This window comes from Falco cherrug, chromosome 13, assembly GCF_023634085.1.
Source record: "Falco cherrug isolate bFalChe1 chromosome 13, bFalChe1.pri, whole genome shotgun sequence".
NCBI classification, from domain to species: domain Eukaryota; kingdom Metazoa; phylum Chordata; class Aves; order Falconiformes; family Falconidae; genus Falco; species Falco cherrug.
Genome location: NC_073709.1, coordinates 29969721 through 29996455, shown reverse-complemented (window position 1 = coordinate 29996455; position 26735 = coordinate 29969721). Strand labels below are relative to the sequence as shown.

The following is a 26735-nucleotide window of genomic DNA, read 5'->3' as shown; positions in this document are numbered from 1 at the left end:
TTTCTGGCTCTTCTCAAGCAGAGAAAATAATCTGCTACTGCTAAAGGTAGGGCAAAAGACATCCTGGTTCACACTACCAGTAGTGGAAAGTTCATGGGAATCAAAAGCTGCAAAGACTCTTAAATCAAGACCCAAACCTGGAAGTGTAAAATGATTTTATCCGTAGAAGAGAATTTTCTAGATTTTTTTTTTTTATTTTTGTGGATTAGTATTTCTTCAGCTATGTCACCTCTAAACGGCTTTTACTTTGAATTCCTTCTAATTATGCAAGCCTTGTATTAGCTCAAAGGTCATATTGAAGTTAGGACTGGCACTTTGCTTCTTACTGATCAATACTATGTTTTGAAGGAAATTTGTGAGTCACTTTCCACACTTAAAAGTGATGAGAAGACATTAGAAAATGTGTACAATATAGAACTGATTTCTACACTTGTTCCATAGCTGCAGGTTCTTTTTAAAGGTTCTGTTAAAAACCCCTTTCTGCAATTAGGGGTCAGTCTTAATGCTGTGAGATGTCACTGCAGAGAAAGCAGATTTGGTGTGTAATTTTCCAGCAGCTCCTCGCAATATCATATTGTATTTGTTTTCCTAGTTTAATGGGTACAGAGTTGCATCAGTCATGGACTTGAAAGCGTGTGAATTTGAAAGTGTAACTTGAGATTAGCAGATGAATGTTCTGTCAAGAGCTACTTCGGTCCAGGCAGCTTTTTCTTTTCCAACAGCTTCCTGTAAGGTATTTGGCTGGACTAAGTTTCCATTTAGTGTGTTCCAAACTACCTAATTTGTTTCTCAGGCACAAAAATAGAAGAAAAGGAGTTGGGCGTGCATACGATGTTATGTATTTGAGTCTAATGCTTTATTTCAAAGAGTAACTTAGAATTAAAAGAGAGGATGGAAACAGAGGGCGTTTCCTGGAGAATCAGTACACAAGGTAAAGAATACTCATCCGACCCTGTGCACAGTTCATCTGTATGGCAGCTTCTTTACGAGGACATAGAATTATTTCACTAGATTGATACCTAGTTCCGAAAAGGTGAATAGCTTTTTGGTTTTGTGCTGCTTAGCATGTGTGATGATTTTGCAGCTGGAACATCTTCTGTGTATTTTTAAATAGATTGGTATGTTTCAGAAGAAAAAAATATTTCTTTTCAAAGAACTGTGGGAAAGATTGCAGCATTTTACTTTGCAAATGCCTGTTTCTGTTTATGGAAGCGATGATAAAATACATTTTTGTATTTAAAGAGGGCTGCCGCTAGGGGGGACAAGTAGTGCAACGCTAATAGTTTTCTCAAATTCTCTTCATCCAACTATTTTAGGTGACACAGCTTCTTTTTTTCATGAGATCCTGGAGCACAGAAAGTGTACGAAAGAACGGAGCAGGCCTTTTTAATTGCAGTTTCTTCTGACTTGAGCAATTCCAAATTTGGCTGGGTCTGCTGATGTAAATCTGTTCATCCAGCATGATCTTTCACTGAAGTCAGTATAGTGCTACGCAGGCAGAAGGATCCTTAGTAATAAATAGGTTTAAATACAGAATAAATATTTTAATCTTTGAGTTGGATGAGATTGTCACAAACTAAATAACCAGCTCAGCTTAGCTTTTACCTAGCATCCACGGATGAACTTTGTAAAGCAAATGATGATATTTATATATATGTATGTATTTATATGTATTTATGAATATATGCACATTCACTTTATATATGCAACATGAATCCAATCAGAACTAATCTTTGCAGTCCTGCTAACCTGCCTCTGCTGCCTTTTTCAGGCAAGATATCAAAAATTGAACAAAGTGCAGCATTAGGACTGGTAGTGATGGCCCTTGCAGGGCTGGGCTGCGATATGTTGGTGGACAGGAGGGGACATACGCTTCTGCTGTCTTAACCTGGGGTGTAACTGCCTGGGGGATGCAGAGCCAACAGGAGCGAGCTTGCTTTCTAATGATGTCTTTTAAAAGACAAGCTTGTAGAGAGTTTAGTTTGTGTTGTAAATGTACAAAATCAAAACTGGATAAATGGAATGTTTTAAACTGTTTCAGGCTATTCGGTATGTTGTATCAGATGCCTACCTGTGTGGAACACACCCGTGTGCATGTGGTTGCCCTTGCAGATGCAGCCGTGCAAGGGGGAAAGATGCTTTCTCTGTGCATTGTTTCCAAGGTCTTGGTATTCAACAGGCATGTGACACGAGCAGCGAGATCCATTTATGGCAAATTACAGCCCATTAGCCTAGTCCCACATTGTTCTCTCCATGAACCGACACACCTGGACTTCAGCGTAGACCCGTATTTGGGCAGAAATGAACATGCCCAAGGCTCGGAGTGGAATCAGATTTAAGAGAGAAAGTATTAGAGCTTATCAGGCAATTGTAAACTTGCACCCTTCTTTTCTTCCTGGTGAGCAGTTGCTCAGGAGTCTGGCTTTGACAGGCGAGTTTGTGGGCTACAGCACAACAGAAACCAGAAGTTCTTGTTTGCTATTAACAAAGCCGTAATCAGTACATATTTGTATTTTGTTGATGTGGATGCTAGATCTGGGTCATTGTCTTGTTTTGTACAATTTAGAATCATTCCTGTTAGTATATCCCCAAACTTATTTATTTACATGTTTTTCTTCCCTAGCAGCCTGTCACCAATTAGCTGGCCGTACAGTCTGGCCTCCCTTCTGCCCTCTTGTCCCTTGAAGCCACTTTATCGTGGATGCTCCTTTGTAGTGAAGATCTGAAATCTGGAACTGCACTTACTGCAGCACAGACCACCTCTCTGTGTACATCAGATGTACAGGATTGATTTTGCTTTCATATTCTGCATGCCTGAGTAATTGACATACAAAAGCTGGTCTTGACTGCCATTATATTTGACCATTATGCTTCAGTTTGACCTCATTATACATGAACCATTATACTTCCATTCTAGATGTGTGAAGCTTTGCTTGTTTCAAATGAGAAACTATTTATAGAGCTAATGAATACTTAGTTGTATTTGGTATTCTTTAAAGAAAGTGGGAACCCCATGCATGCATCTAATGGTGGAGTCCATGGAGAAAGTTCCATGGAAGATCATTTTTAAAATCTTGCCATATCGTGGCTTTCTCACATTCATGATTGCTGGCTAAATATCTTCATGGTCTGCAGCTGGCCTACCCTCTGCTTTTTAGCTGTGATTTTTAGACACTCCCATTTCTCCCTTACTGGCTCTTAGGAACATAGCTGGCTTTGCTGCCAGTATTCTGTTGTGAGCAGATAACTTGGCAAAGTCTGCTTCCCTGGACCATTCTTGGAATGGTGGCTTCTTGTACTGATATTTAGATGCTGCTAAACTTACGAATAACAATTTAATATATATTATGTCTTATATGCCATAATGTGGTAATTGATGTTTTGGTTAACACGCAAAGCCTCATAATAACTGTGTGTCTAAAAAAAAAAAAAAGGTTGGATTTTACCAGCTGAAATGAAGAGAACAGTAACAATAATGTTTGATAATATGTATTGGGATGTGACTTAATGTTCTTCCAGACTTTAATACGTTCCATATACAAAAAGTAGTGCCTTAGGTTTAGTGGAAGGGGTAAGCTGTATTTTTACCATTTTCTATTTTTTAAGTCCTAACATTTCTAACATTCCTCAGATCTGTTTGTGTTAAGGTGATAAAATCAGTTGGACAAGGGGAAGAGAAAATTAGAAGTTAGAAAAGGTTCTGATTCGCTGGTGGCCATTGGGCAAACCATCCCCTTGCAGGCTGCCCTGCTGAACTCGTACAGATGGCTCGGGGAGGGAGACCAAGCCTTGAGACGCTCTTCCGTTACATCTGGATTCAGATGACATTAAATTACAAGAGCTCTGGTGTCAGCACATTCTGTAGAGATGAATTAGAAATATTTTCTGTTTAATTTGCAGGATTATTTCTCCTCTCTCTTTCTTTCTGTCACACTTTGGGAGCACGTTGCTCACTTGACCTATTAAAAACATTTGCATTTCCCAATACTTTTGCACCTTATCTAAGGGTCTAGTCTTCTGCAGTGCAAAGTCCCTTCATCATTAATGCGCTGTGAGGATTAAGTGAGCGTGCCGAAGGACACAGGCCTCGTGGCATCTGTCCACAGCAGATTAAATTGTCCCAGTTGTCTGACACTAACCAGTTCACCTTCCCCCACAACCTGTGTCCCTATTCTGTCAAAACACTGTTCCCTCCCCTTAGTACTCTGTTTGTTGTATGGGTGATACTTAATTTTAATGGAATCGGTAAAATGCATGAATAACAGAAGGAAATCTCTTACAATCTTTAACTGTTGTGTATTCTCATCTTTCCTTCTCCCCACGCCATCTCACCTGTGTTCACCTTCCTTTGTTTGTGTTATGTCTACTTTAGATTGTAAGCTCCTCAAGGCAGGGAACTAATGCTTCACAACTGTCTGTAAAGCACCTTTTACAACTGTGGTGCTCTTTGAAATATCAAATAATAATAAATATTAGAATCTATTCCCAATGAGTTAAAAGTTTTATTTGTTTTTAATGTTTTAGCAACAGCAAGGGCGGCAGGCCCATGTGACACCATGTAAGGAAGGTGCTCAGAGGACTGGGGGTGACAATGTAAGAACCTGTGTGTTGACGGGCAAGCAGGGTTGCTGTCTGGCTGTCCTTCAGTGTTTGACTGCTCTTGTGGACCGCTGTTGCCGATGTAACCTGTACAACCATCCTTCATTGCTTTCTCTCTCTGTTGTCTTTGATAGCAGCGTTCCCCTTACCAATTCCCTCATCATCACTCCCGTCTGATCTCCTCTCCGAGCAACTTTGAGCACATCTACCACATGACTGTTAATTCAGCTGAAAAATTCCTCTCTTACGATTCCATAAACCCTGCATTTTCCCCGCCTCCACGCTCTGTCCGCGGTACTCCAGACTTTATGACTCTGAGGGTATGAACGGCTGAGTCAGGTGTTCACTCTACTAACACTGTGTGGTTTTCCTTTTGCCTGGCTATTAACATGGGAGAAACCCCCTTGTAAGCGGTTTCCTTCACCCCTTAACTTTCTTCTGTCCCAGCTGATGTATTTTCTGCTGTCAGCTGTGGTCTTTCCACAGCTCTGGCATGCCAAGAAACAGATACTTCACGGCTTTAGAAAAAAAGAAAAAAAGAGGGTATAACAACTGGGCTGAACCTTTTGCTATGAGAATAGCATTTTTAATCACCACGAACAATGTGGGAATTTTGAATAAGTTCTCTGTTCCAGAGTGTTCATCCTCCAGCAGTCAATAGCAGGATGCTGTATATCAGGTTGCATTAGGAAATGTTCTGGATCTGTCTGTGTTGGACCAAACTTACAAACTGTTTGTTTATGGTGAAATCACGTGGAATGCAAGAATTTTCACCCAGTACTGAACAGAGAGACAGAGGTTGTGCCTCAGACAGTTTCTAGGTTAAAGTAAATAAGTGAAGTTAGAACACATACAGGCAAGATCAACAATTAATGACGATGGCAATTTGCTGATGTAGATCCTCTTAATCCTGCTAGTTTTAAGCAGAGGCTGAGGTGGGATACTGTTCTGTAGATACCCGTCAGCTGGAATGTAAACTGGGGGGATGGAAGTGGTCTTTTCTTTTTTCTTGTGTTGCACATCCCGGTATCATCTATCTGAGATAGATGTACATGACGGTGGTTGGTTGCACAGGGTTTGTATGGGTCTGAGCTGTGTCCCTTGCTGTGACGAAAACGCCGCTGTTGGTTTCTGTGGCCTTTGGACACCCTTCAGACACGCCTGGCAAACCTTGGCTGCCAGGCTGCTCCGAGTGCCTTATGGTTGCTGTTCTAGATCCCTGTCGCTGAGAAGGTTTTTGGATACGTACCTGCATACAACACTAGAGAGGACTTGAAAATGCAGGAGGAAGATTAACCTCTTCCGTAAGGCTCCAAAACAAATTTGCACAGCTAACCTTTGACTGGGCACGTGTATGGGCATGTGTCACTGTTGTGAAGTCCCAGTTGTCACAACCATTAATGTTCGAAAACGAAGTTGCAGCATTTTGGAAAGTGTGCCCTGCGATGACAGGTCTGCATCCATCCTGGCTTTTTGGGTAGGAAGGAAGATGCAAATACACAGGAGGAATGAATGCTCTATTGAAATGCAAAAAAAAAAAAGAATATTGTTAAGATGAATTTAAAGTTGTTTCTCTCTTAGAGGGTCACTATCAGGTCACTGAAGCTGTATTTCAGTTCTGGGTTTAACGGAGTTATTTTTAAGCCAACTGTACTATAAATTTTTCTGTGTTTAATGTGCAGTGATGTGTCAGTGGGCTGTGATACCCCCCTCTGCCCTCCATTTCTCATGTGAGTAGTCTCCCTGGGCTCAGTAAGGAATGACCCCTGGTGTTTCAGGCAGTAACTCTTTAATTTTGGCTTTAGGAGCATCCTTCATCCTAATGTTGCAGCCTGCTAGTGTAAAATGGAGAAAAAAGTGAAGTGGGCAACGTGGAGTATCAAGATCTCGTACCTGTTAGGTCTGCAGAGCACTAGAGGTTTAGTGTTGGATGAAGAGAAGCGTTTGTCTCCTTTGTGGCTTGAGGGCAGAGGTGCTGTCAGCTGTACGGCAAGCCAGGCTGTGAGTTTTGGTTTCATGTCCGTCCACCCTCCCTTGGTGTTTGGAGACTTTAGTGTAAGAAGGGTAGCGCTCCCTCCAAGGGGACCATGGTCACAGGGACGGATGGGATACTGGAATTAAACCAGCATGGAATCACAGGGGAGCCGAAAAATGACCTGTTAAAGTGGGCTTTTAGCGTCTGTCACGTTATGTCAGGCAAGAATTAAAAGCTCAGGTTTACAGTGTAATGAACAGAACGCTACTTTAAAACAAAAACCCCAAAACAATTAACAAGCAGCATGATGGACAGAGAAACGCAGGGAAGCAGTTCCTTAGAGGTGTTGTAACTGTTTAGTTAAACCCTCTGCACTCTTGCCGCGCTGTCTGGGAGCAGTTGGCCTGGGTGCGGGAGCTGAGGCTCGGTAACGCTGCGGAGCTGCACGTGTAGCAGTGGTGGTACATACAGAACCCGCAGCTCCACAGCAGCTCCGTCCTGTCCGGGAATGGGATGCACTGAACCGATTTGGGTCTCTCACCCTCTTCCACAGTGATTAACTTTGCTCAGCAAGCAGCTTCTCTGCTGACAATTTTTTTTCCCCCCGCTTCTCTCACTTTTCTCCATGTGGTTGAGCGGTGGGGATGAATTTTCCTGCTAGGATTTGAATTGTTGCTCTAAATGAGGGGTTTTTGTCTCTCTTCAAGTAAAGCAAGCTCAGGTTTCTTTCCCACCCCCACCCCCCCCCACCCCCCTTTAACTTGCTGCATTTTGCTGCTTTATAACTACTGCTAATAACTGCCATTTATTTTTCTTTGAATCCCCCTTTCTGCATCATGTGCATATCACTTCCAGAGGTTTTGGTCCAAAATGCCAGGGTCTCTGGCATGTGCTTATTTTATTTTAGAATGAAGAACAATGAAAGATTCGCTTTGTGGATAAACTTTCTACAAGGAATTACATGGACTTTGCAAACTGAGATAATGAAAAATAATCATCATTAGAATACACTGTTAAAATAAATGAGTCTTATTCATGCACCCACCCGTTCCCTCCTCCCCCTGATGCCTGTATGTTGTCTGCTCAGTCACTGTTAAGGATGCTAATTGCCGTATCATTAAAAATAATTGTTCTTTGCAAAATGAACCATTATAGGTTTCTGTAAGTATAAAAGATCTTGCAACGCCAGTGTGCTAACCACAGTGCACACACTTTTGCGGTGTGCTGGGCTTTCCTTTGTTTCTCAAAACACAGCAGTAACTTACTCCTCAGCCTGTTAGTTCCTTTGCGTAGTGTCAGGGGAGCCTCCACCGCTTATGCACAGGATGCTCTGCTCTTACCTGTAACTCAAGATTGTTTATTGCATGGTGAAGAACACAGGAGCCAAAAATTTAGTATTTTGTACTAAAAAGTAGGTTGACTGTTCACATGGGAAGAAAAGGGGGAGGGAGGGGAGGTAAGCAAGAGAAAACAGTATGATCTCACAAATTATTTAAGATGCTTTTTTTAAGCCTTTAGACATGAATCCTTATTGAGAATAGTGCAGCAATGGATGAGGGGAAAATTGAACAGGGTTTATACATCGGTAAGGTCTCCGATTCGCTTTTGGTGGTGTTTGAGAGAGATCAGGAAGGAAGGAGGGAAAATTTTAATTCTTTCTTGTTTATTGCATGTTAAAAGCCATTTCTGGCCCAGTAGGGGAATGAGAAGGAAAAGGCTGACTGTAAGAGCAAAGGGGTCTGTTATAACGATGACTCTAAGGATCGTTGTGAGACTGGATTTGACAGGAGGTTGGTAACAACTATCTAATAAAGTCTGAACTGTATAAAATCTGTTCGTTACAAAGCCTCTGTGTAATTACCCATTTTAAAATACAGATAGAGAAATGGGTAGTATCTGAGGGTGTCTGAGAATGCCCTTGTGGGAGGTAGAATCTTTGTTCCAGTCTGAAATTTCCGTAGCATCCTAGCTTAAAAAGGCATTACAATTGCAACTGGTTTATGTGTGGCTACTTTATCTCAGAGTGAGGATGGGGAAATAATTAAATTTCAATAGGAAGAAATTAAGAGTTAATGCAGTGGGGGCGGGGGTGTAGAGTGGAGATAAAAGTGGAGATAAGGAGTCAGAGCTACCTGCAGTTCTTCTCATGTTCCGCATCTGTAAAAGTCCCCTAAATCTAATTCTAGTTAATTCTATTGATTAATAGTGTAAATCATGTCAGGAGCAGGATGAAGTCTCATGTTTAGCCAGAGACAAAATGATACACGTGGGCATTAGAAGGTCGCTCTGGGCCAAGAGGCCAGCTCACACACAGAGAGACGGGCTAAATCAGCCGAGAAGCTTTTTCCCTTAAGGTCAGCTGTAAGTTAACAGAAGCAGAAATAAAATCTCCCAGAACTCACTTCAAAGTATTCTTCTCCCTTCTTTTAAGGACAACTTGTGTTTAAGGAACTACCATATCCAAGTAGAGAAACTGTGTTTTATCTCTTCCCTCAGTAAAGCACCACTTCAGTCGAGTAACTTACCGATTTAGAAAATCACACTGGACTGGAACTCTCAGGATGGAAATCAGGAGCGATAATCAAAATACATAGACAAACAGTGGGGTGTGCTCTGGTCATCCTCTTCGAGCAGGCTGGAAACAGGCCGATTCTCACTTTGGCTCAACTGGTGTAGGTCTGGAGTAATGATGTTAATACCTTTGGAATTCCAAAAGTAATTGAAATACAGATTAATCCACTATGTGTTCATAACTCTGCAGGCATTCGGCATTAACATGGTTATGGTATAAAGTTGCAGGGCACAAGTGATGGCATCAAAGAGAGAAATTTTAGTAAGAACCTTGGAAGCTTGTGTTGAGAAAGTACACGTTATGCAATGTAACCTGAATATATCTATAGCAGTTTAACTAGGCTGGCAAACCATCCTTTCAAGGAAACGCTTGAATTATTAGACATACTCTTTCAGTCGTCTGCATCCGTCCATGTAATTCAGCACTTCACGATCGTGTTGTGTGTGCTTCCGGTCTCTGCACTAAACTGCAGAATATTATTTTGCAAATTTTGCTGCCCTGCTGCCCAGATAATTCAGCTCTGGTAAGGTTGGGGGTTTAATGTGTTTTGGGGCTTTACTTAATAACATCCAAGGTTGAGCCAGCAGTCAATAAGGAAACGTGTCATGTGTGTCTGCATTGCAGAATCTTCGGCCTCAGGAAAGTCGGACTGTATTCAGTGGCTCTGTCAGTATCCCATCGATCACAAAATCCCGCACAGAACCAGGACGATCGATGAGCGCAAGCAGCGGGTTAGCAGCACGTAAGCAAACAGAACTGTGTTGCTTTGGGGTCTGTACACAAGTCTTTTAGGGAAGGGGCTAGGACCTGTGTTTGCTTCCATCCGTACTGCCACTAGGCAGGGTTTTCAGAAGTGACTGCTGAGGGCAAGCGCAGTATTTTAATCTCGCTTTCCAGAACAGCCCACCCGTAAGCAGCTAGTGCTTTTTGGGTCCCACATTTGTAATTTGTCAAATTGTTAAAACTGACGTTAGAAATAAAATCAGATTTGAATAAAAAAAATAGCCCTTGGCACTACTTTGCTGCTGCTGAAGTGTTTCAAATCAGTGGCAAGTTGTTCACACGAGCTCCATGGTTATTAACTTTGTTGCTGAACAGCGCAGAGCTCTCGATGCCTCTCTTGCTGCTAGTGCAGCGAGAAAGCGATAGAGGCTGGCTGCTGGTATGGGAGAGTTGCATGTGTTGGAAACGCCTTGCCTTGGCGTGCCAGTAAGCGCAGTGGCCTGCGTTGAGACCAGGCAAGTGACTAAACAAGGGACCACGAGAAAACAGAGGCAAGACGGGTGTCCCAGCTCCTCTTGGTGTTTTCCCTTCCTGTGGCACACACTGTGTTTGCTGCACATTGCCAACTGCTTGCAGAAAGCGTGTGCGTCCGCTATAGTCTGTACCGGCCGGTACCACCCACCTAATTCCCTGGGAAAGGGGCCACTGGAACTAGGCTGCCACCACAGCAGTTTCTGCAGCTGGGGGAACCATTCTGCAGTGGGAACACGGTGACTGTGTCTGTGCTGGGTGAAGCGTGCAATGCTGGCACGTATGCTGGCAAGGGGGAGACCAGAGAATCCCTAGGGAAAACCGCAGCTGGCAGCAGACAAGATAAAAGCCCCTGTAGCCTGCAAGCCATGAGCTGAGCATCTTGGGACATGCTGAAGGAAAGCAGAACTAACCAGCGAAACAGCTAACGTATTTCCCGTACGTTGAGTGCGTACCTGTAACACAGTTTCATTCTTCTGCATGTTTTAGGATCGTCGGCACAGAATGGCAGTGCTTTGCGGAGGGAATTCTCAGGAGGTAGCTATGGAGCAAAGCGTCAACCTATGGCATCGCCCTCAGACGGTTCCTTATCCTCTGGTGGCCTGGACCAAGGCAGCGATGCACCAACAAGGGATTACGAACGAGAGGTGAGCAGCAGGAGAAAGAGGAAAAAATTTCAAGTGTGTTGATAAAGATGAGAACGTTAAATTCTGGCATGGGTTTGGCTACAAGTTTGGGAGTCGTCAGGCTATCCTGACAAAAAACTTCCGTCAAACTGTGTCAGCTCTGGTTCTGGTATTTAACATGCAGAAGATGCTCTCTGCGCTCCTTACCTGGAGATACGTGGGTAACGAGGCTCCCAAAAATACTGGCTCAGTAGAGTAACAGCTTGATAGTGACCTGCGACAGCTTGAGGTAGCGATATTCCTTGTGCCCTTTATTTGCAAAGACTCCTAAGCTTTCTTGGCAACCATTTCCAAGGAGACATTTTGTACTTAGAGTGCCTGAAGTTAACAAGGTAGTTTAAGAATTAACATATAATAATTTCATTTAGAGGAGAAACTGGATTTAATAGTTGGTGTTCTGTGCAGAAAAACTGTCATTGCGATAGGGCTGCAGTCCTGCCCAGCCCTAAACACAGCCCCTCCAACCAAGAATATTTTATGTGGGAGGGTTCAATCTGAAGTTGGCCAGCAAAACTTCCCCAGCCCATTTTCTTACCGAGGAGTGAGAAAATTAGAGGTCACACAAGTTTTTCATGGTACTGAATATATCCTTCCAGTCGAAGCTGAAAGGCAGCTGTCAACCCAAACTCAAGCTCAGGCATAGTTGCGTTCTACTCTGGAAGATCCAGCTGGAGTAATTTGATAGGATGCTTTGAATTAATGTCCTGGGAGTGACATAGAAGAGGCAGTTGTGATGAAGCCCGTACTACAAAGAGTTCTTAGTTTAGTGCAAGAGCATCTCAGATGACAGTCTGTGAAAAGGCAGGAGCCATTGAAGCTTCACAAGCAGCCCGAAGCTGCACACTCTGCTGACGAGAGGCCCTTGGCCACAGGCAGGCTGCAAGAATCCTGCAGGTGCTGTGTCCTTATGTCAATGTCTGTTACGCCTGCTGAAAGCAGAGTGATCTGACCACTTACTCAGAAGTCTCCCCAGACCAGGAAATTCTGAGGGGAGAGCGGGGGTGGAAGTCTCACTGGTTTTGGACGAGCAAAACAAGCGGAGGCCTGTGAATCCAGTCACCTGTTGCTCAGACGCCCTCAGTCACTCTCAGACTTGCTGTGCTGTTACTGACCGGTGCTCTGTGTCTTTGCACTGCAGGACTCTGACTCTCCGAGACACTCTACTGCATCAAACAGCTCCAACCTCAGCAGCCCTCCCAGCCCGGTTTCTCCTCACAAGACCAAGAGCCTCTCCCTGGAGAGCTCTGACCACGTGAGTTGGGACTCATGAACTGCTTCAGCACTCAGATCTGACATCACAGCAGCTTGCTGTCCCCATGGCTGTCCCCTGCACTTGTTCCAGTTCTCACCTTCATCATCCTAACCCTCCCCATTCCCTGTCTGAAAGTGATCTGGGAGTGGGGTGCAGAGGAAGGTAAAAGCTGGTCATCTTCAGCACCGTTCGGCACTGCCTCACCCTCCCTTCCCCAGATTTGACAGAAGCAAACGAGCAAAGCTAGGGTGTTGGTAAATACCAGATGCTGTAGATTTGTATTAGTATTGGTTTCATTTTTGTGGTTACAGCTGCTTCGTTTTTAAGGACATATTTATCCCACCCCCCTTCCACTTCTCAAAAAGTAGCTTAAGTAGACCAGACCAGTATCAAGAAGAGAAAATTCAGAGGGATTTTGTTTTCATGAAATAGCTCATTGTACTGTACAAAAGTAGCACAGAGACCCCTTCCCCTGCATGGGGAACGATCGGTATGTCAGAGGCACATAAAAGCTTTCAGCCACCACGTTTGAATGTCAATCTGATTGTCGCCAGCAAATCCTTATTGATTAAAATGATGCATATTTTACTACAGTACAGAGTTTAAATAAATACGCAGATGTTAGAGTAAAATACGTATGTATATATTCAAAGAAGAAAAACATTGTGTATGCAGCAGAAGATGGATGCTTATTTAAGAGAGCCTTTAATTTAAGATTTGTGTTGTCCCTGTTTTCATGCTCGATAATATACAGACTTGGAGGCCTGGCCTAAAACCTTTCGCGAGACAGATACTCCTTTTTGCGTAGCACTCGCTGCACTGCCGGGAGAGGTCCCTGCGGTGCTACCACAACATTTCTTTACTTCTGGCGGTAGCATAACTGAAGCTGCAATTCCTACTTTCGTGTTGATCCCCGTCCTTTGCAAAAATGACAGTTGGAAGGTGACCCCCTGCCCCGGCATCCAGGGGCACCAGTCAGCCGGGCGGCTGCCCTGGCTTCTCGTGTGCCAGCCGTGCGGCTGAGGAACTTGACGGCACGCGTCAGTAGAGGTCCTTCAGGCAGCAAGGGAGTTGAACGCAGCGGGATTTGGCAGGAAAACTCTTTCCCTGGGTCAGCCTTTGACCAGGTTGAACTCAGAAGGGAGCGGTCTGCCACGTCTCCGTGACCATCCCTAACCAGGAAACTCTTGTTACCAAATACCAGTTGCTAATGCACATCAGCCAAACGAGTGCCCTTAGCCCCCAGCTAGCCGCGGCTGGCTCTGCTGGCGCTGTAGCAACGACGAACCTTGAAGACTGACCTCACACTGTTCGTACCGTGGTAGTCGAAGATGCCTGGTCACCCGAGACTGCCACGCTGGCAAGGTTGGTTTTCCTCTCCCTCCCTACCCGTGCTGTGGGTTTGTGCAATTTGCAGTTGTTCCCGTGTGCTCACCTGCTGTTTGGTTCCAATAGCAGGCCAGGTTGGAGAGAGAAAGCATCGCGGTGGAAGACAAAACCCACTGAAGTTGCAAAAACAAATACAAAGCTGGTTACGTAGTCGACAGAATAAAGTGAGAGACTGATGTGCAAACGGATGGTAAGAGGAAAATGTCTCAGTTAGCAAGGCAGATGTGTTTTTCATTTGGGAGTGTGTTTAAATGAGTCTCTCTTCTCAGTAGTATCATTGCTGGCTTTATAGTACAACCACACTCAAACATGTAAGGGCTTTTTGTATTTAGAATACTGGGGTTTGTGGGTTTCAGGAACTTGTTACAGCTCTTACTAAACCATTCCGTATCCTTGCAGTCAGCAGTATCTAGTGTTTCACCCACATAGAGACGTTTGGAGTTTTCCCGTTTCTGTCTTCCCTAATAGAAGTTGTAGCTAAGCTCAAACCGTGTACAGTAACTTTCAGGTATGACCTGAACGTGAAATAGGGAGCGAGACGCAGATCGTCTAATCCATTTAATCATGCTGGGTCTCCTAGATAAGATTTCTCTTTCACTCTGAATTGAGAGGCTTGTCCAAGTTTAAGCTCATTCAGTGTTATTTTGGGATGGGAATTCAAGAATTTTTTTTTTTTTTAGAAATCACCACACCAAAAGCCTGTCTCTCTCCTGTTTGGATTTTTCAGAGTAGCAAGCTGGTTGTGTTGTTTGTTTTCATTTCAAAGCTACTACTTTTGCAAGCCTGGTATTTAATATTAAAAGCTTTAGAAAACAGCTAAGCACTTGAAATTAATTCCTCCCAGAAAAGTTTTCCGTTTTTGAGGGACAGATAGGCAGGGCGTTATTGGCATTATTAAAATTCCACATCAGCTACTTTTTAAAGGCTGCATATTGCTTCAAGTATAGCCACTGCTTTTTCCCCACAATTCCCTCCTTTTGGTGAAGCATGTCCACACACTTTTCAAAGCCTTTGCAGACTAGTTTTGTATTTACTGTATGTTGTATTTAAACATTAATCTTATTTTGATGTTGAGAGAAGGCAATTAAACGCAATCATTTAAGACAGAGCAGCCTGCGTGACGGTCCCCGGAGAGAGGGTCACAGGATCTTTTCTGTGGAATTTTTTTTTTTGCAGTTGAGCTAATGCTCTATCTGAAAATGGAATCCAAAGAGCCAAGACACAGCAAACGATTAAATTGAGTAAACCCCTGTGTTTACTCTGATATGGTGCCTGCAATCTCTTGATCTAAACCCCCTGACGTTCTCAGGCAGACGTAGGCCAGCTGTGTCCCAGAACTGAGCTCCAGAAGATGAGAGCTCCACAGGCCTACACTGTTGGTACACCACAATTTCCAAGCCTTGGCAGTCTCCTTTAGGATTACTCTAAATTATTTAATCTTTAGTTTGGTACTGTGCATTTTTATATGCATCTGTTCAAAAGAGAAACAGCAGCCGTTCTTCTCAGTTGAAAAGCAAATGACCACATTACCTATTTGAAAAGAGAAAAGTTGTCCTAGGACTTGAATAGTTTTGTATACTTGGGGACCATTTGATTATAAACCACACTTTTTTTTCTTTTGTTGGTGTGAACACTGAAAATATATGCATACTGTAGCTGAGCTTTTTAAATACTCATTGGGCTAGGAAAAGTAACTTGGTCATTTGAACTGTAAGACTCTTGACTGCTATCTCAAAGACAGTTGTCTCTTAACATTTGATGTTTGCATTTCTTCACAGTTAGAGGGCTGCGTTTGGTTCAGGGAGCTTAAAACCTCCCGGTGAGTTTTTGGCTGTAGCGTATGTTCTCTGTACATGGTATGTATCTTAGCTGATTTTTTCCTTTTGGCTGAGACTGAAGGTGTTTGCATTTTTGACACTGCTGAAACACACGGGCGGTTGGGGGTTTTGCATTTTTCTCTTTTGATGGCAACAAAGGATCTGAGTGGATTCAGGCAGCTACTGAGGATTCCAGGTTATAGAATGAAAAAGGTTTGGTAAATAGGTTTTCCCCTGCACGTGTGCGCACACCTATACGTGGCTTCCTTCCACATTTCATAAACCCCAAAGCAGGGTTGTAGTGCTCTCTTCTCTATTGCCTTTGGCCTGCAGAAGACAGCTGGTGGCCTCAAGAAGAAACATTCCTGAGGCTGTGTGAAGTAGTTGCTGCTTCTCCTCTCAGTTGCGGTGGCTTGATATAAATGTGCATTTTGCCCATTATAACAAGTTTCAAAACCGAGTTAGGAATGTTCTTTCTTTGGTTTGACTCTGATGAAATTAGAAGCCAGGCGTGGTGTTCTCAGGTATATGGCAGAGGGAAGCTAAGGGTCTTGTCATACCAAAAAAAAAAAGTCCAAAAAGTGTATTTGTAGCAACATAGTTTTAACCACACCTAGCCGGTTCAGAGCACGTCAGCCCTTCAGAACAAAACTGTTGGAGCATTAACACAGACACGGATTCTGGCACCATATTGTCTTGCACGGCCAGACCCTGAATGTCAGGACAAATGTGCTCTCAGGTGGAAGAAGGTTTTTTTCCATTTCACGCACACATGTTTAATTTTAAATGAGTACACTAAGGGTAAGATTTATTGCAGTGCAAGTACCCACACCTCCTGAGCCTTAGTCTGAGAATCTCTGGGAATCAGTGGCACATGGTAGCTTCTGCTGTGGTTTTTTTGTGAATAGGAATCGGTTCCACAGAGGAAATGGGACAGCTTTCTGCACTAACACAAACTGCACCCTTCCACATGCTTTGTTCACACTATTATTTGATAAACACCCCCAGAAACCACACTGCTGCAGGCTTTCCAGTCTGAATTCCAACTCTTTGTCTTTCATTCCAGCCGCAGCTCAGTACAACCTGTTTTCATTCTGCATTTAAGGAAGTCTCATCCACAGGGAAGAAATCCACAAACAAACCAGTGTTGGTATTTCAGAGCAATTATACCTGCCTTTTTATGTATGACAGTTTCATATCATTTATTTTTAAAATGTTTTTTAGGTTTTTCATTGTAATATTATTGTACAGTTTTGCATGGCATAGATGTAATCACTTTTTTGTTTTAGAGTATAAAAGCTGACAAGTGTGCGTGTGGGGGAAAGATTCTGCTTTTTGCCTCTTCTCACTATTTTGTTTAATGCCCTCAATGTTGTAGGGGACATTGTAAGAGATTCTCTGCTACAGAACAATGATGTAGATTCTTTTGCACAGAAATATTTAAGGTGGAGAAGTCAACAATGTAAAAATGACTTACCGCCAATATTTTATGTTGGTAACACACTTAATATTAACCTACTTTGATGTACTGCAATAAAACAGGGAACTGTTAGAAATGCAGATGTTTTGTCTTTTTTTCCTACCTCCCCCTGTTAAGCTTTGAGGAGGAAAGGGGAAGGGGAATAATGGTGTTCTTGCAGATAAAACCAGCATGTTGCAACACATCTGCACAAATAGATGGTAGGAAGAAAAGGAATGAGAAAATCAATTTAGCTCCAACAGCTTTCAGAAAAAGCTACAATTTTTTTGAAAATGCAAAGCCATCTACCTTATACTTCAGTATATCAGACTTCTTCAACTACAGTTTTCTTGACCTTTTTCTTAGGTCATCTGTTCTGTGTCAGTATTCATAGCCATTGTTTCTGTTGTTCCTCCCTCATTTAGTTCCACACCAAATGTTTCAGCTGTCCTGTTGTTAGAGGCTGGAGTCTGGATTCCTACTTATTTCAGAGCTACCAACATCGAATTGACTTTCACAGATCTTTAAGCACATCTCAAAATACCTGCGATGTTTTGCACGTGCCCTGATGCTTTCACATTGGCCACCGGTTCCTCACAACTCAGCCTGAGCTTTTCTCCATACCAGAGACTGCCTGGTGGGACATCTTCCTCTTCCCCCGTTACCCTTCTGGTAGAAGTCCCAGCTCCATCACACCCTGCTGCAGCAGGAACACGGGACTCTGCTGTTACTGTGCCAGTGGTGCCAGCCTGGGTCTTCTCCTGTCACCAAGAGTGGCAGCAGTACCCTCCCCCTGAGTCAGCGTGCTTCCCCCGTGATGGCCACAGGCCACCGTACCCCACAGCTGCCGATCCTCTCTCTCCTTCAGTCAAAATTCCCAGTTTCTCAGCCCCTCACCCCAGCTTACGTGGATTTAAGCCCTTGGGTTCAACCCACCGCAGGTGTCTCCTGGCACATCTGTTTTCTGAGCTTGGACTTTTACAATCCGTGCTGTGTCTTTAATTTCCCATGGTTCCAGCTGCACCATCACAGCTGTGAAGGTCTTGGGAAAGGGGATTTCATTGTCAAGGGATTTGGACATCAGAAAAGCAGAAAGTAAAGTGCATGTTAGGCTTCCTGTTCTGCTCCTCAGCGTTCCTTTTCTGGTTTGGTGCAGCAGCCGGGTTGACTAAAGAAAGGAGGTAGGAAAAATCACCTACATCGCATGTAGCCCAAATTTTGATTCTTCAGAATGGAAAATCCCTGTCTTCAGAGAAGCAGATTTAACCTCCAGCTTGCCCTGTGGAACAAAACAGTTTTCTGCAGGAGGATTTTTCTAGAATAGAGAAGCATGCTGCAACAGAGAACTGGTCTCATCCTCAACCTATGTGTGTTGGTCAAGCAAATGCATTAGCTGGCACGGAGCAAGCAGCAGCGACCGAGTGTCCTCGCTCACTGCAAAGTGTCACGACTTCTCTTTGACTTGAAGCCAGAGCACAGTGTTTCTGGGTCACACTTTCTCCACAGCTGTTACACAAACATGCAATTCCTCAGAGAATCATTTTGGTTGGAAAAGCCCTTCAAGATCACAGAGTCCAACTGTTAACCCAGCACTGCCAAGCCCACCCCTGAACCACGTCCCTAAGTGCTACATCTACATGGCTTTTAAGCACCCCCAGGGATGGTGACTCAACTACTTCCCTGGGCAGCCTGTTCCAATACTTGACCACCCTTTGGATGAAGAAAATATTCCCAATACCCAATCCAAACCTCCCCTGGAGCAACTCGAGGCTGTTTCCTCTGGTCCTGTCACTTGTTACCTGGGAGAAGAGACCGACCCGCCCCCCCCCAGCCCCCTGCCAGGTGGTTGTGGAGAGTGATCAGGTCTCCCTGAGCCTCCTACTCTCCAGGCTAAACCACCTCATTCCCTCAGCTGGTCCTCATAGGACTTGCACTCTCTAGCCAGAGCTGTAGAAATTGTATAGAAAATGTATAGAACATACACAAAAGGCCAGGAGAACTGGGGACTGAGAGCTCTAATTAGCTCTCCTAATAAAGAAACATCTTACTTCTGCTAGTTGTTACAGTTGTTCTGCCTCAAATGTAAAACAACTCCATCATTGAGCTTGATGTTATTCTTAAACATACTGTCTCTCAAGGGACAGGAAATGTTTGGGGAGGCACACACATTCCCCAGCACGGTATACAACAGAGCTGTGGTCCCACGAATGTACCAATCTCACCTAGTTGTGCTTCCCAGAAAAGCAAACTGTAACGCTCTTAGTTATTTTGCCTTCTTTAGGAGTTCTGTGAAAATACCGACTGTGAACCTTCACCTTCAGAAGTCTTGCTCACAAGCTCACCTAATCCAATTCCCTTGTCAGCTTTTTATACTTTGCTTTTTAACTTTTAACATAAACATTGAACATCTCAAACAATCCCACCCTATTCACAGCTGCAAGGTCTAGATCCAGACAAGAAAAAGTAAACTCTATCAGAACCCAAAACAACAAGGAAAGTTACTTTATCAGTGTACCAAGTTGAACAGCTTAATGCAAAACTATTACTTCACTGAACGGCAGAGTTCACCCTTCTCAAAGGGTTAGGAATAACCTGACCAGTACTTTTAGTTGAATTAAACAGTACTGCGTGTTTCCCAACTAGGTTTTAAATGAAGCAGTTTATGTGTTTATGGTCTTGGAAAAAAGGTAATAAAATACCCTGTTCTCCCATTTCTCAGAGGTCCCTCCTGATAGAGACTGTGTATTCACTTACCTGTTCTTTACCTCTGGCAGCATCAGCTGTCAGCATTTCTTATGTACAGAAGTTTAAGATGATACAACTTGAGCATTCCTGGGCTGAGTTACCCGAGTGGGACCAGCTGAGCCAGCCGCTAAGCGTCTGGCACGTGCCAGGTAAGGACATCTGCCTTACTAGCACCAGGTAAGCATCAACTCCCACAGCCACTCTTTCTTCACAAGCGGAGGAAAGGCAAAAAGACCTGTGTCCAGGAGACTGGTAACAGTGATTAAAACAAAGGAAAACAAGAAAACAAGTCAATTACCAGGGATTTTCATGGCCAGACAGATGTTCAGGCTGATGTCCTTCTGGTAAACTTGTCACCATCACTTAGCGCTAGTAACACAGCTGCACTGGAAAGACAAAGGAATAAAGTGGCAATAGGTAGATGGCTTTACAAGGGTAGCAGCAGTTCTTTGACCAAACAATGCAACAAGGAGCTTGGGAGCTTCTCCCGCTCGTCAGTTCCCACCACAGAGCAGGACAGGGTTCACCTGGCTATGCATTACCACACCAGAAGATGAAGAACTGCAGGCAGAAGGCCCACGGCACAAGCACTTTTTTATTGAAATCAGGAAGTCGTACAGGTACAGGCTTTGTACAAAAACCTAAGTAAATTTCCCAGCTTGACTCCAATAGTTCAAAACTGCATCTGGTTTTAAACGTGTGAAGTTTCAGCAAAAGCTTGAAATGCTCACGAGAGACGTTACGTGTTTGCCTGCCCTGATGCAAGTTCTGCATTACAGGAAGAGACACAAGTGGACTAGGCTCTTGGTTAGGAGTCCAGCAAGCAGCTGGTGTCAGCTGTAGCTCATCTAACTCACCCTCAGGAAAGCCGGTACCTACGAGGCAGTGCAGAATCCCACTAGACGTGCTCAGATACAGCTCTGTTGATTACGTGTTTTGATTCCCAGAACTGAGACTGGCTGTGAGTGTACGTGCTTAAAAGAGATTGGCACTCAGTTCTCAAATTTTTAAAACACTTCCTATGTTTAGCTCGCAAGCCAAAAAGAGGCAGAAAGCATAAAACTTCATTCTACATACACCCCACGCCCCCTTGGCGTTAAATCAATGTCAGCAAAATCGAGGAGGGTTCTTAGACTGCCACCACCTGACTTAGAAAAAGGGGGCCGGGGGGAGGTGCTGAAGGTGTCTGTTGTAGGGTACACCTCCGTATTTCATTCTGTAATTCACAGTACGAAAACTACTTGAATTCCACCTTAGCATGAAAGAGGGGAGGTTTTTATAAAACGATTTTTTTGGAGAATTACAAACAGGTTTCAATATTAAATTCTGCGCTTGTCCTCCTTCCCCCTACTCATTATAAAACCCAATCAATACGCAGCCACCATCACAATGTTAAAAATGCATTCAAGGTAGTCAGCTGGTGCCTTGAAACGGTACAAAAGCACTCGAGAAGACAGCTGCCTGCAAGCTGCAGACTGTACTGGCGGTCAGTGTAGGACAGACACAGCGCGAAAGAACAGCTCTGTCCTTGTGAAACACACTCTGCTTCTGGCACACAGGCTGCTGCGTCTCGGGAGGATGGAGAGCTGGGGTGCAACACACGGGAGGCTGGAACGCTCTCTGCAAGGCTCAGGCGAACTGCGCCCTCAGAACAAGGCGTGTTAGTTCATTCTTACTACTCCTCTGGCTTCTTGCCCCTACTGCTCCAGTATTTGCTATATGCCTCTTGGAACATGTTTTTGCAGGGAATTTTGGCCTTCAGTTTGGTGCAGATGAGGAAAGAACCCCCCATCTTCCGATGAAGAGAGTAGGTCTCCTCTGGTGGAGGGACAAGCCGATGCTTCAGCATAACGGGAATTAAACCATGGATCTTTTCAGTGGTGCTTTGGTTGCCAAAATCAAAAGGTTCCTCAGATGCAAATGCCTCTCCCAGGATGAGGACAGCATTTAAGTGGGCATCTTCCATTTCCTGCCCAAAAGGAAAGAGGCATAAACAACCCGAAAGGAAAGAGGCATAAACAACCCGAAAGGAAAGAGGCATAAACAACCCGAAAGGAAAGAGGCATAAACAACCCGAAAGGAAAGAGGCATAAACAACCCGAAAGGAAAGAGGCATAAACAACATCACTGGCCACGTTAACCCCAGGGAGGAAAAGGAGAAATGCTCACACGAACAGCAGCAGCTCAGAAGTACCTGGCTGTACCCACAACAAAGGTAAGCTCCAGCCCCCAGCAAGACTGACGAACGTTTGGTTAATACAGTTTCAAGCAACTAAACCTTCCAGAAGATCTGCCCTGCCATGAGATTTCAGCAGTCATCACCACCTGCAGGGTTTTGCTGGGGGAGAGGCGGACAGGCTGGGTTTGGGGCTAACTATCACCATTCCTGCTCCCACTCCCAAAAGGAAGTGAGAGAACAAAAGCCAAAACCTTTCTGGCCTCCTCCCCGCCCCCTCCCTTCTCAACAGGGCTTTCAGGCTGACATTGGCTTTTGCCACAACAAGAAATCTAGGAAAGTCCACAGACAGCCCTCCCCCCCTCCCCCCCCAAAAAAAAGCCTTGTTGATGGCCACAGCTAAAGGCAGACCCTTCTGCTCCATACCTTGACTTCATAGCCAGTGAGGAATTTCATTTCAATGGACTTCTTCAGGACTCTCTCTCTGTCCATGTCAGCAGCTGCCTTGATTACCTGAATAGGAGGAACACTTTCAGGAGAGCTAGTGGGTGACTCAAAAAAAGTAGCTGCAGGCACATGAGCTGCCCCCCCTCACTTCCTTGCCTCCACCCTCCCCTCCAGGGGTCCACATGTTAGCCCATTTAAGAGCTACTGGCAAAAAGATACAGCTGTTGGCTCTTGACAGCTCTTCCCAGTAGGGCTACACATAGCCCAGAGAATGTAAGGGGCATCAAAAAAGCTTCACAAATCAATCAGCCCCTCCCCCAAGGAAAGAGTAAAGCCAACCACGAGATGCTTTGGGTGATGGCTGCCTGCCCCTGCAGCTCAGCTTATCAAGTGCGGGATACGGTGATCACAGAACGCACTTGTGACCAGGTTTATCAGTCTAAGCAAGCTAGAACTCCCAGGAAGGGGCAGGGACAAGCAATTCCTGCATACCCTCACAGAGGAATCCCTGAATTCCGAGTGCTCTGACATGCTCTGCTGCCCGAGTCCCCTAGTAAGCAACATGACAGTTCTCCATGTTTGTCATGCAATTTGAACACCCAAACTGGGATAGCCAGAGGCTGGCAGGCCACATGCAGAAGGCTATGGCAAGGGACAGAGAAGTCTCTCTTGCCTCCAGCCCTGCTTCCCTCCGCACCCAAGTGATACAGCTAGGACATAAGCATAATTTTGCAAATTTTCTTAAGACCCCCAGGTGTAGCACTCCAGGACTCACCTCAATGTAGACATCTGTGAACTTCTCATCAAACCCTCGTGTTGCTCCGAAGTCCAGCAGGGCCACCTAGCAATGGACAGACCCATTTGTATGACAGTGTCAACCACTCCACTACAGCCTGACCTTAAGAATGTTCCTGATGCCTTCAGGGAGCTCAGCTGGGGGGAGAGCCTTTCCACTGCAGCTCAGCTTCCCCCCAGCCTCTTTATTCCCCAACAGCAGCACAAACATTTGCACTAGTACACGGCAGACGAGGCACGGCCTGTGCTCACGCTGTCACGCCTGCTCAGCTGGTAAACTCTGCTCAGGGTTTTGGTACAGGGACAGAGCAGCACAGAACTTTTGCCCAGCACTTTCTACCACAGACCTCAGGGATGAACAGCGGCTCCATTTGACCTGCATGGCACAAGCAAGCAGCCAAACCAACAAGCAGGACATTTGCAATTGCTACCTTATCTTCAGCACAGCGCAAGAACATTCAACTCAAGAGTCCTTGGTCAGGTGTGCCCTGGTAGAGCACTGCCAGCTAAAACTTCCTGCAGACCAGCTTCAAAACAGACCCCGAGGCTCAGGAAGTAGCTGTGACTGGATCTAAGGCCAAAGACAGGCAGCCAGCCACCATTACAGGAGCCCTGCTCACCTACTCGGACCAAGGGAGGACAAGTGGCAAAGGGACAGGTTTTGCTGTCCTACCTGCCCAAGGACAAGAATCTGAGAGAATCTCGGTAAGGGCTTATTAAACTGTGAGTGGGGAGTAACCAAAAGTTGGTGAAAGCCAACAGAATAGCAGCTAGTTGGACTTACCTTGTGCAACTGTGGGTCGTAGAAGAAGTTTGACCAGTTTGGGTCAGTCTGCATGTATCTGAACTCAAACAGCTCCCGCAGACACAGGACCAGAATGTTGTGACAGATCTTGAAAAGCAAGGAGAGAAAGCAGCAAGTCAGGAGGGCAGGAAACCCTATTCACACGTGTAATTTACAGCAGGCATTAGCAAACAGGGAACGCATCACCATGCTGGCAGAAACTACCTGCTCCATGCTGCAAAACTCCTGAAGAGGCAAGGGAGCACCTCTCGGCAACTCCCAGCCCCACACCTGCCATGGGACATCCTTAGCAGACAGGGCAGATGCCATGCAAGTTCTACACCAGCCTGAGCTAGTTCCTGCCAGCCCCTGGATGTGCCTCCGGGGAGGCTGCTACCCTGGATCAGCAGCTGAGACCAGCAGGCTCCAGAGGTCATCCAGCTACACGCGTTCCTGCATCCTGGTCCTGCCTTTCGCCTTCCCAGCTTTGACTACACACTTGGTTGTTGCTTTGAAAGCAAAGGAACATCTTCACAGTGCAAAGAGGGATCCAGAAGCAGAGGTAGGGAAGGCCATTAGAGCATTACAGCCTACCCTGGTAGAAAATCCTACGGGACCTTGGCCAAGTGGAGCCAATGCAGCTCAGGGAAATAAGATGGGGTTTCCAGGGCATTTCAAGTTAAAGGCCCAAAGAAGCTAAAGAGTGTATGTTTGTAAAAGCTGCCAAACATACAGAGCTAGAACCAAACCGTTACTAAAAGGGGTCTTCACTGGATACACACACCTACCACATACTCCTCAGCCACCTCTTCCCCTGGGCTCAGCACTGACCCTTCCCGAGGGATGATCAGCAGACCCACACCTTGGGACCGACAGGCATGGGGAAGCAAGAGCAGCAGTCCCCGAAGAGCCCGCTGCCGAGTTCCATGTTACAGCAGAGCTCTTCTGTGAGGATAGGTAAGCTGGAGCCTGTTCAGCAGAACTGCCAGCCTCGCTACCCCTCTCCAGCTTCTGCAAAGCAGAGTGAAACATCACCAGACCCTGCTGTAGGACACTGCCGTTTGGGTCAGGCGGCTGTGGGTCAGCCAGGCCAGTGCCTTATAGGAAAGAAGGGCTGCTCCTGCAGCACCACCCCACCTCACAGCCTTTTAAAAGGCAGCCCTGATGATACAGCAGCTCATCACAGGGGACAAGCCCTAAGAACAGGCAGCTGAGGGGTCACAGGCAGCCGGGTCTGGCATAGCTTCAAGTCCAGTGTCTGACGCTGACATCTGTTTATCTAGAGGAACACTCTGCCCTCTTCCCCAGTGACCTGCTAACAGCTGACAGCTCACACCAAGACACACACACACAAAAAATTATCCAAATACCAGGACAGTTATTTCTGCTACTAGAACAGCTGCTTGTCCCACCACAGCACTCCATTCCCTTGCTATATTCAGCACCACCATCTACCCACCCCCACATCCCCCCTCCTGTTTACCCACAGGTACTTTTCCAGCAGCCCTGTGCAGCACAGGTCATTCCCCCAGGAGGAGATGACACCCAACGGCTTGCACCGACACCGATTCTGCACTCCCGCCCAAAAAGGCAGCTGCACAACAAGACCCCTCTCCCGCAGCTGACAATCCCTCCCAAATCCTGCCCTGGAAACAGGGTGTCTAGGAGTTAGGCAGCCAGGCTACCTCCCCTTCAGCCGCCCTTGCCACTCACCCTCTCCAACCCCTCCCTGCTGAATGCTGGCGCCTGCAAGGCCTAGACCAGCCTGGGGAGACTCCAACAGCACTGACAAATTCCCTAAACAGAGATCTTCCGGGAGGCTCTAGACAGTCCCCGACTCCAGCCCTGCTTTGCACCACTCAGAGTTTGCCCTTCTACAAAGCATCCCTCGCCTAGCAGTCACCAGGCAGGCCAAGCACGCTGCTCTGAGTGAGGGGAGATGGAAGACCCACCCCCCAGTACCTCATTTCGAATCTCCTGGCTCAGCCCTAAAGCTTGATCCAAGGGGAAGCCAGACACCAGCTCCGTGGTCAGGACATGCTTGCTGCACAGCTCATCCACTACTCTTGGGATATAGAAGAAGGGGTGGTCTTTCAGCAGCTCCCTAGGGTAAAGGAGAAATAGGTTAGGAGCCCCAAGGGCAGCTGGGCCCCTCCACAGCACACAACCCCTTTACACCCCTCTCCCAACACCCAGGCTGAGGCTGCCAGGAGTCATTTTCCTCAGCACTTACAGTAGGGATCAAGTCACCAGAAACTGCACCAGTGACTCAAGAGCTGCTGCCAGTTCCTGAGGTCACATCTCCTGCCAAAGCAGGGATCCCAGGTGGGCTCCAGGCTGGTGCATCAAGGGGCACTGGGCTCTTCTGCTCACCCCACTTCAGTTCAGGGCCAGACTACACACATGGAAGAAAGGCCTTTTCCAAGGGGAACAATGCCGTAAGGGCAGTTCTGCGGAGGGACAGGAGGGGCACCCAGCCTCCAGTAGCTCTCCCTCATCCAGCTTGAATACAAAACCAATCTGGACCCTGTCGCTCCAGCAAACCACACGGAACAGTGCTGCGACCTGGCCTCGGGAGTTACTGCAGCAGCTTCACATGCAGCAAGACAGAGCGGCCTGCGCTGGAGGGGAGAGGGTACGCTACTGCTGTCGTGCCTCAGCTGCCCGAGAACATGCCTGGCTGAGACAAGGTAAGCAATTCCAGAGGACTGCTCAGGCTGCAAACACACCCCCTTTCCCCTGCGGTACACGGCATTCATCTCCCCACTGTCCCCAAGTCAATCAA

The 26735-nt window shown here is 45.7% G+C and overlaps 2 protein-coding genes across 10 annotated transcripts in view; one reads left to right on the top strand and one right to left on the bottom strand.

Annotated features, from left to right (window-relative positions):
• The window catches only part of CDC42BPA (CDC42 binding protein kinase alpha), a 189915-nt gene extending 172811 nt beyond the window's left edge, over positions 1–17104 (top strand). For 5 of the 8 annotated variants that reach the window (XM_055725381.1, XM_055725380.1, XM_055725377.1 and 2 more), the window contains 3 exons: positions 9771–9888; positions 10890–11047; positions 12225–17104. In XM_055725381.1, coding sequence (XP_055581356.1) covers positions 9771–9888; positions 10890–11047; positions 12225–12356 — 408 coding nt within the window. In that variant the 3' untranslated portion in view covers positions 12357–17104. Of the gene's footprint in view, positions 1–2623; positions 4483–4733; positions 4920–9770; positions 9889–10889; positions 11048–12224 lie in introns of those variants that run through there. The other 3 variants (XM_055725384.1, XM_055725383.1, XM_055725382.1) reach the window with 3 other exon arrangements.
• Positions 17105–20325: 3221 nt separating this feature from the next.
• COQ8A (coenzyme Q8A) overlaps positions 20326–26735 on the bottom strand; it is a 46147-nt gene continuing 39737 nt past the window's right edge. For both annotated transcript variants that reach the window (XM_055725385.1, XM_005433998.4), the window contains exons 11-15: positions 25913–26054; positions 23951–24058; positions 23147–23212; positions 22351–22437; positions 20326–21717 (exon numbers count right to left, since the gene is read on the bottom strand). In XM_055725385.1, coding sequence (XP_055581360.1) covers positions 21424–21717; positions 22351–22437; positions 23147–23212; positions 23951–24058; positions 25913–26054 — 697 coding nt within the window. In that variant the 3' untranslated portion in view covers positions 20326–21423. The remainder of the gene's footprint in view (positions 21718–22350; positions 22438–23146; positions 23213–23950; positions 24059–25912; positions 26055–26735) is intronic.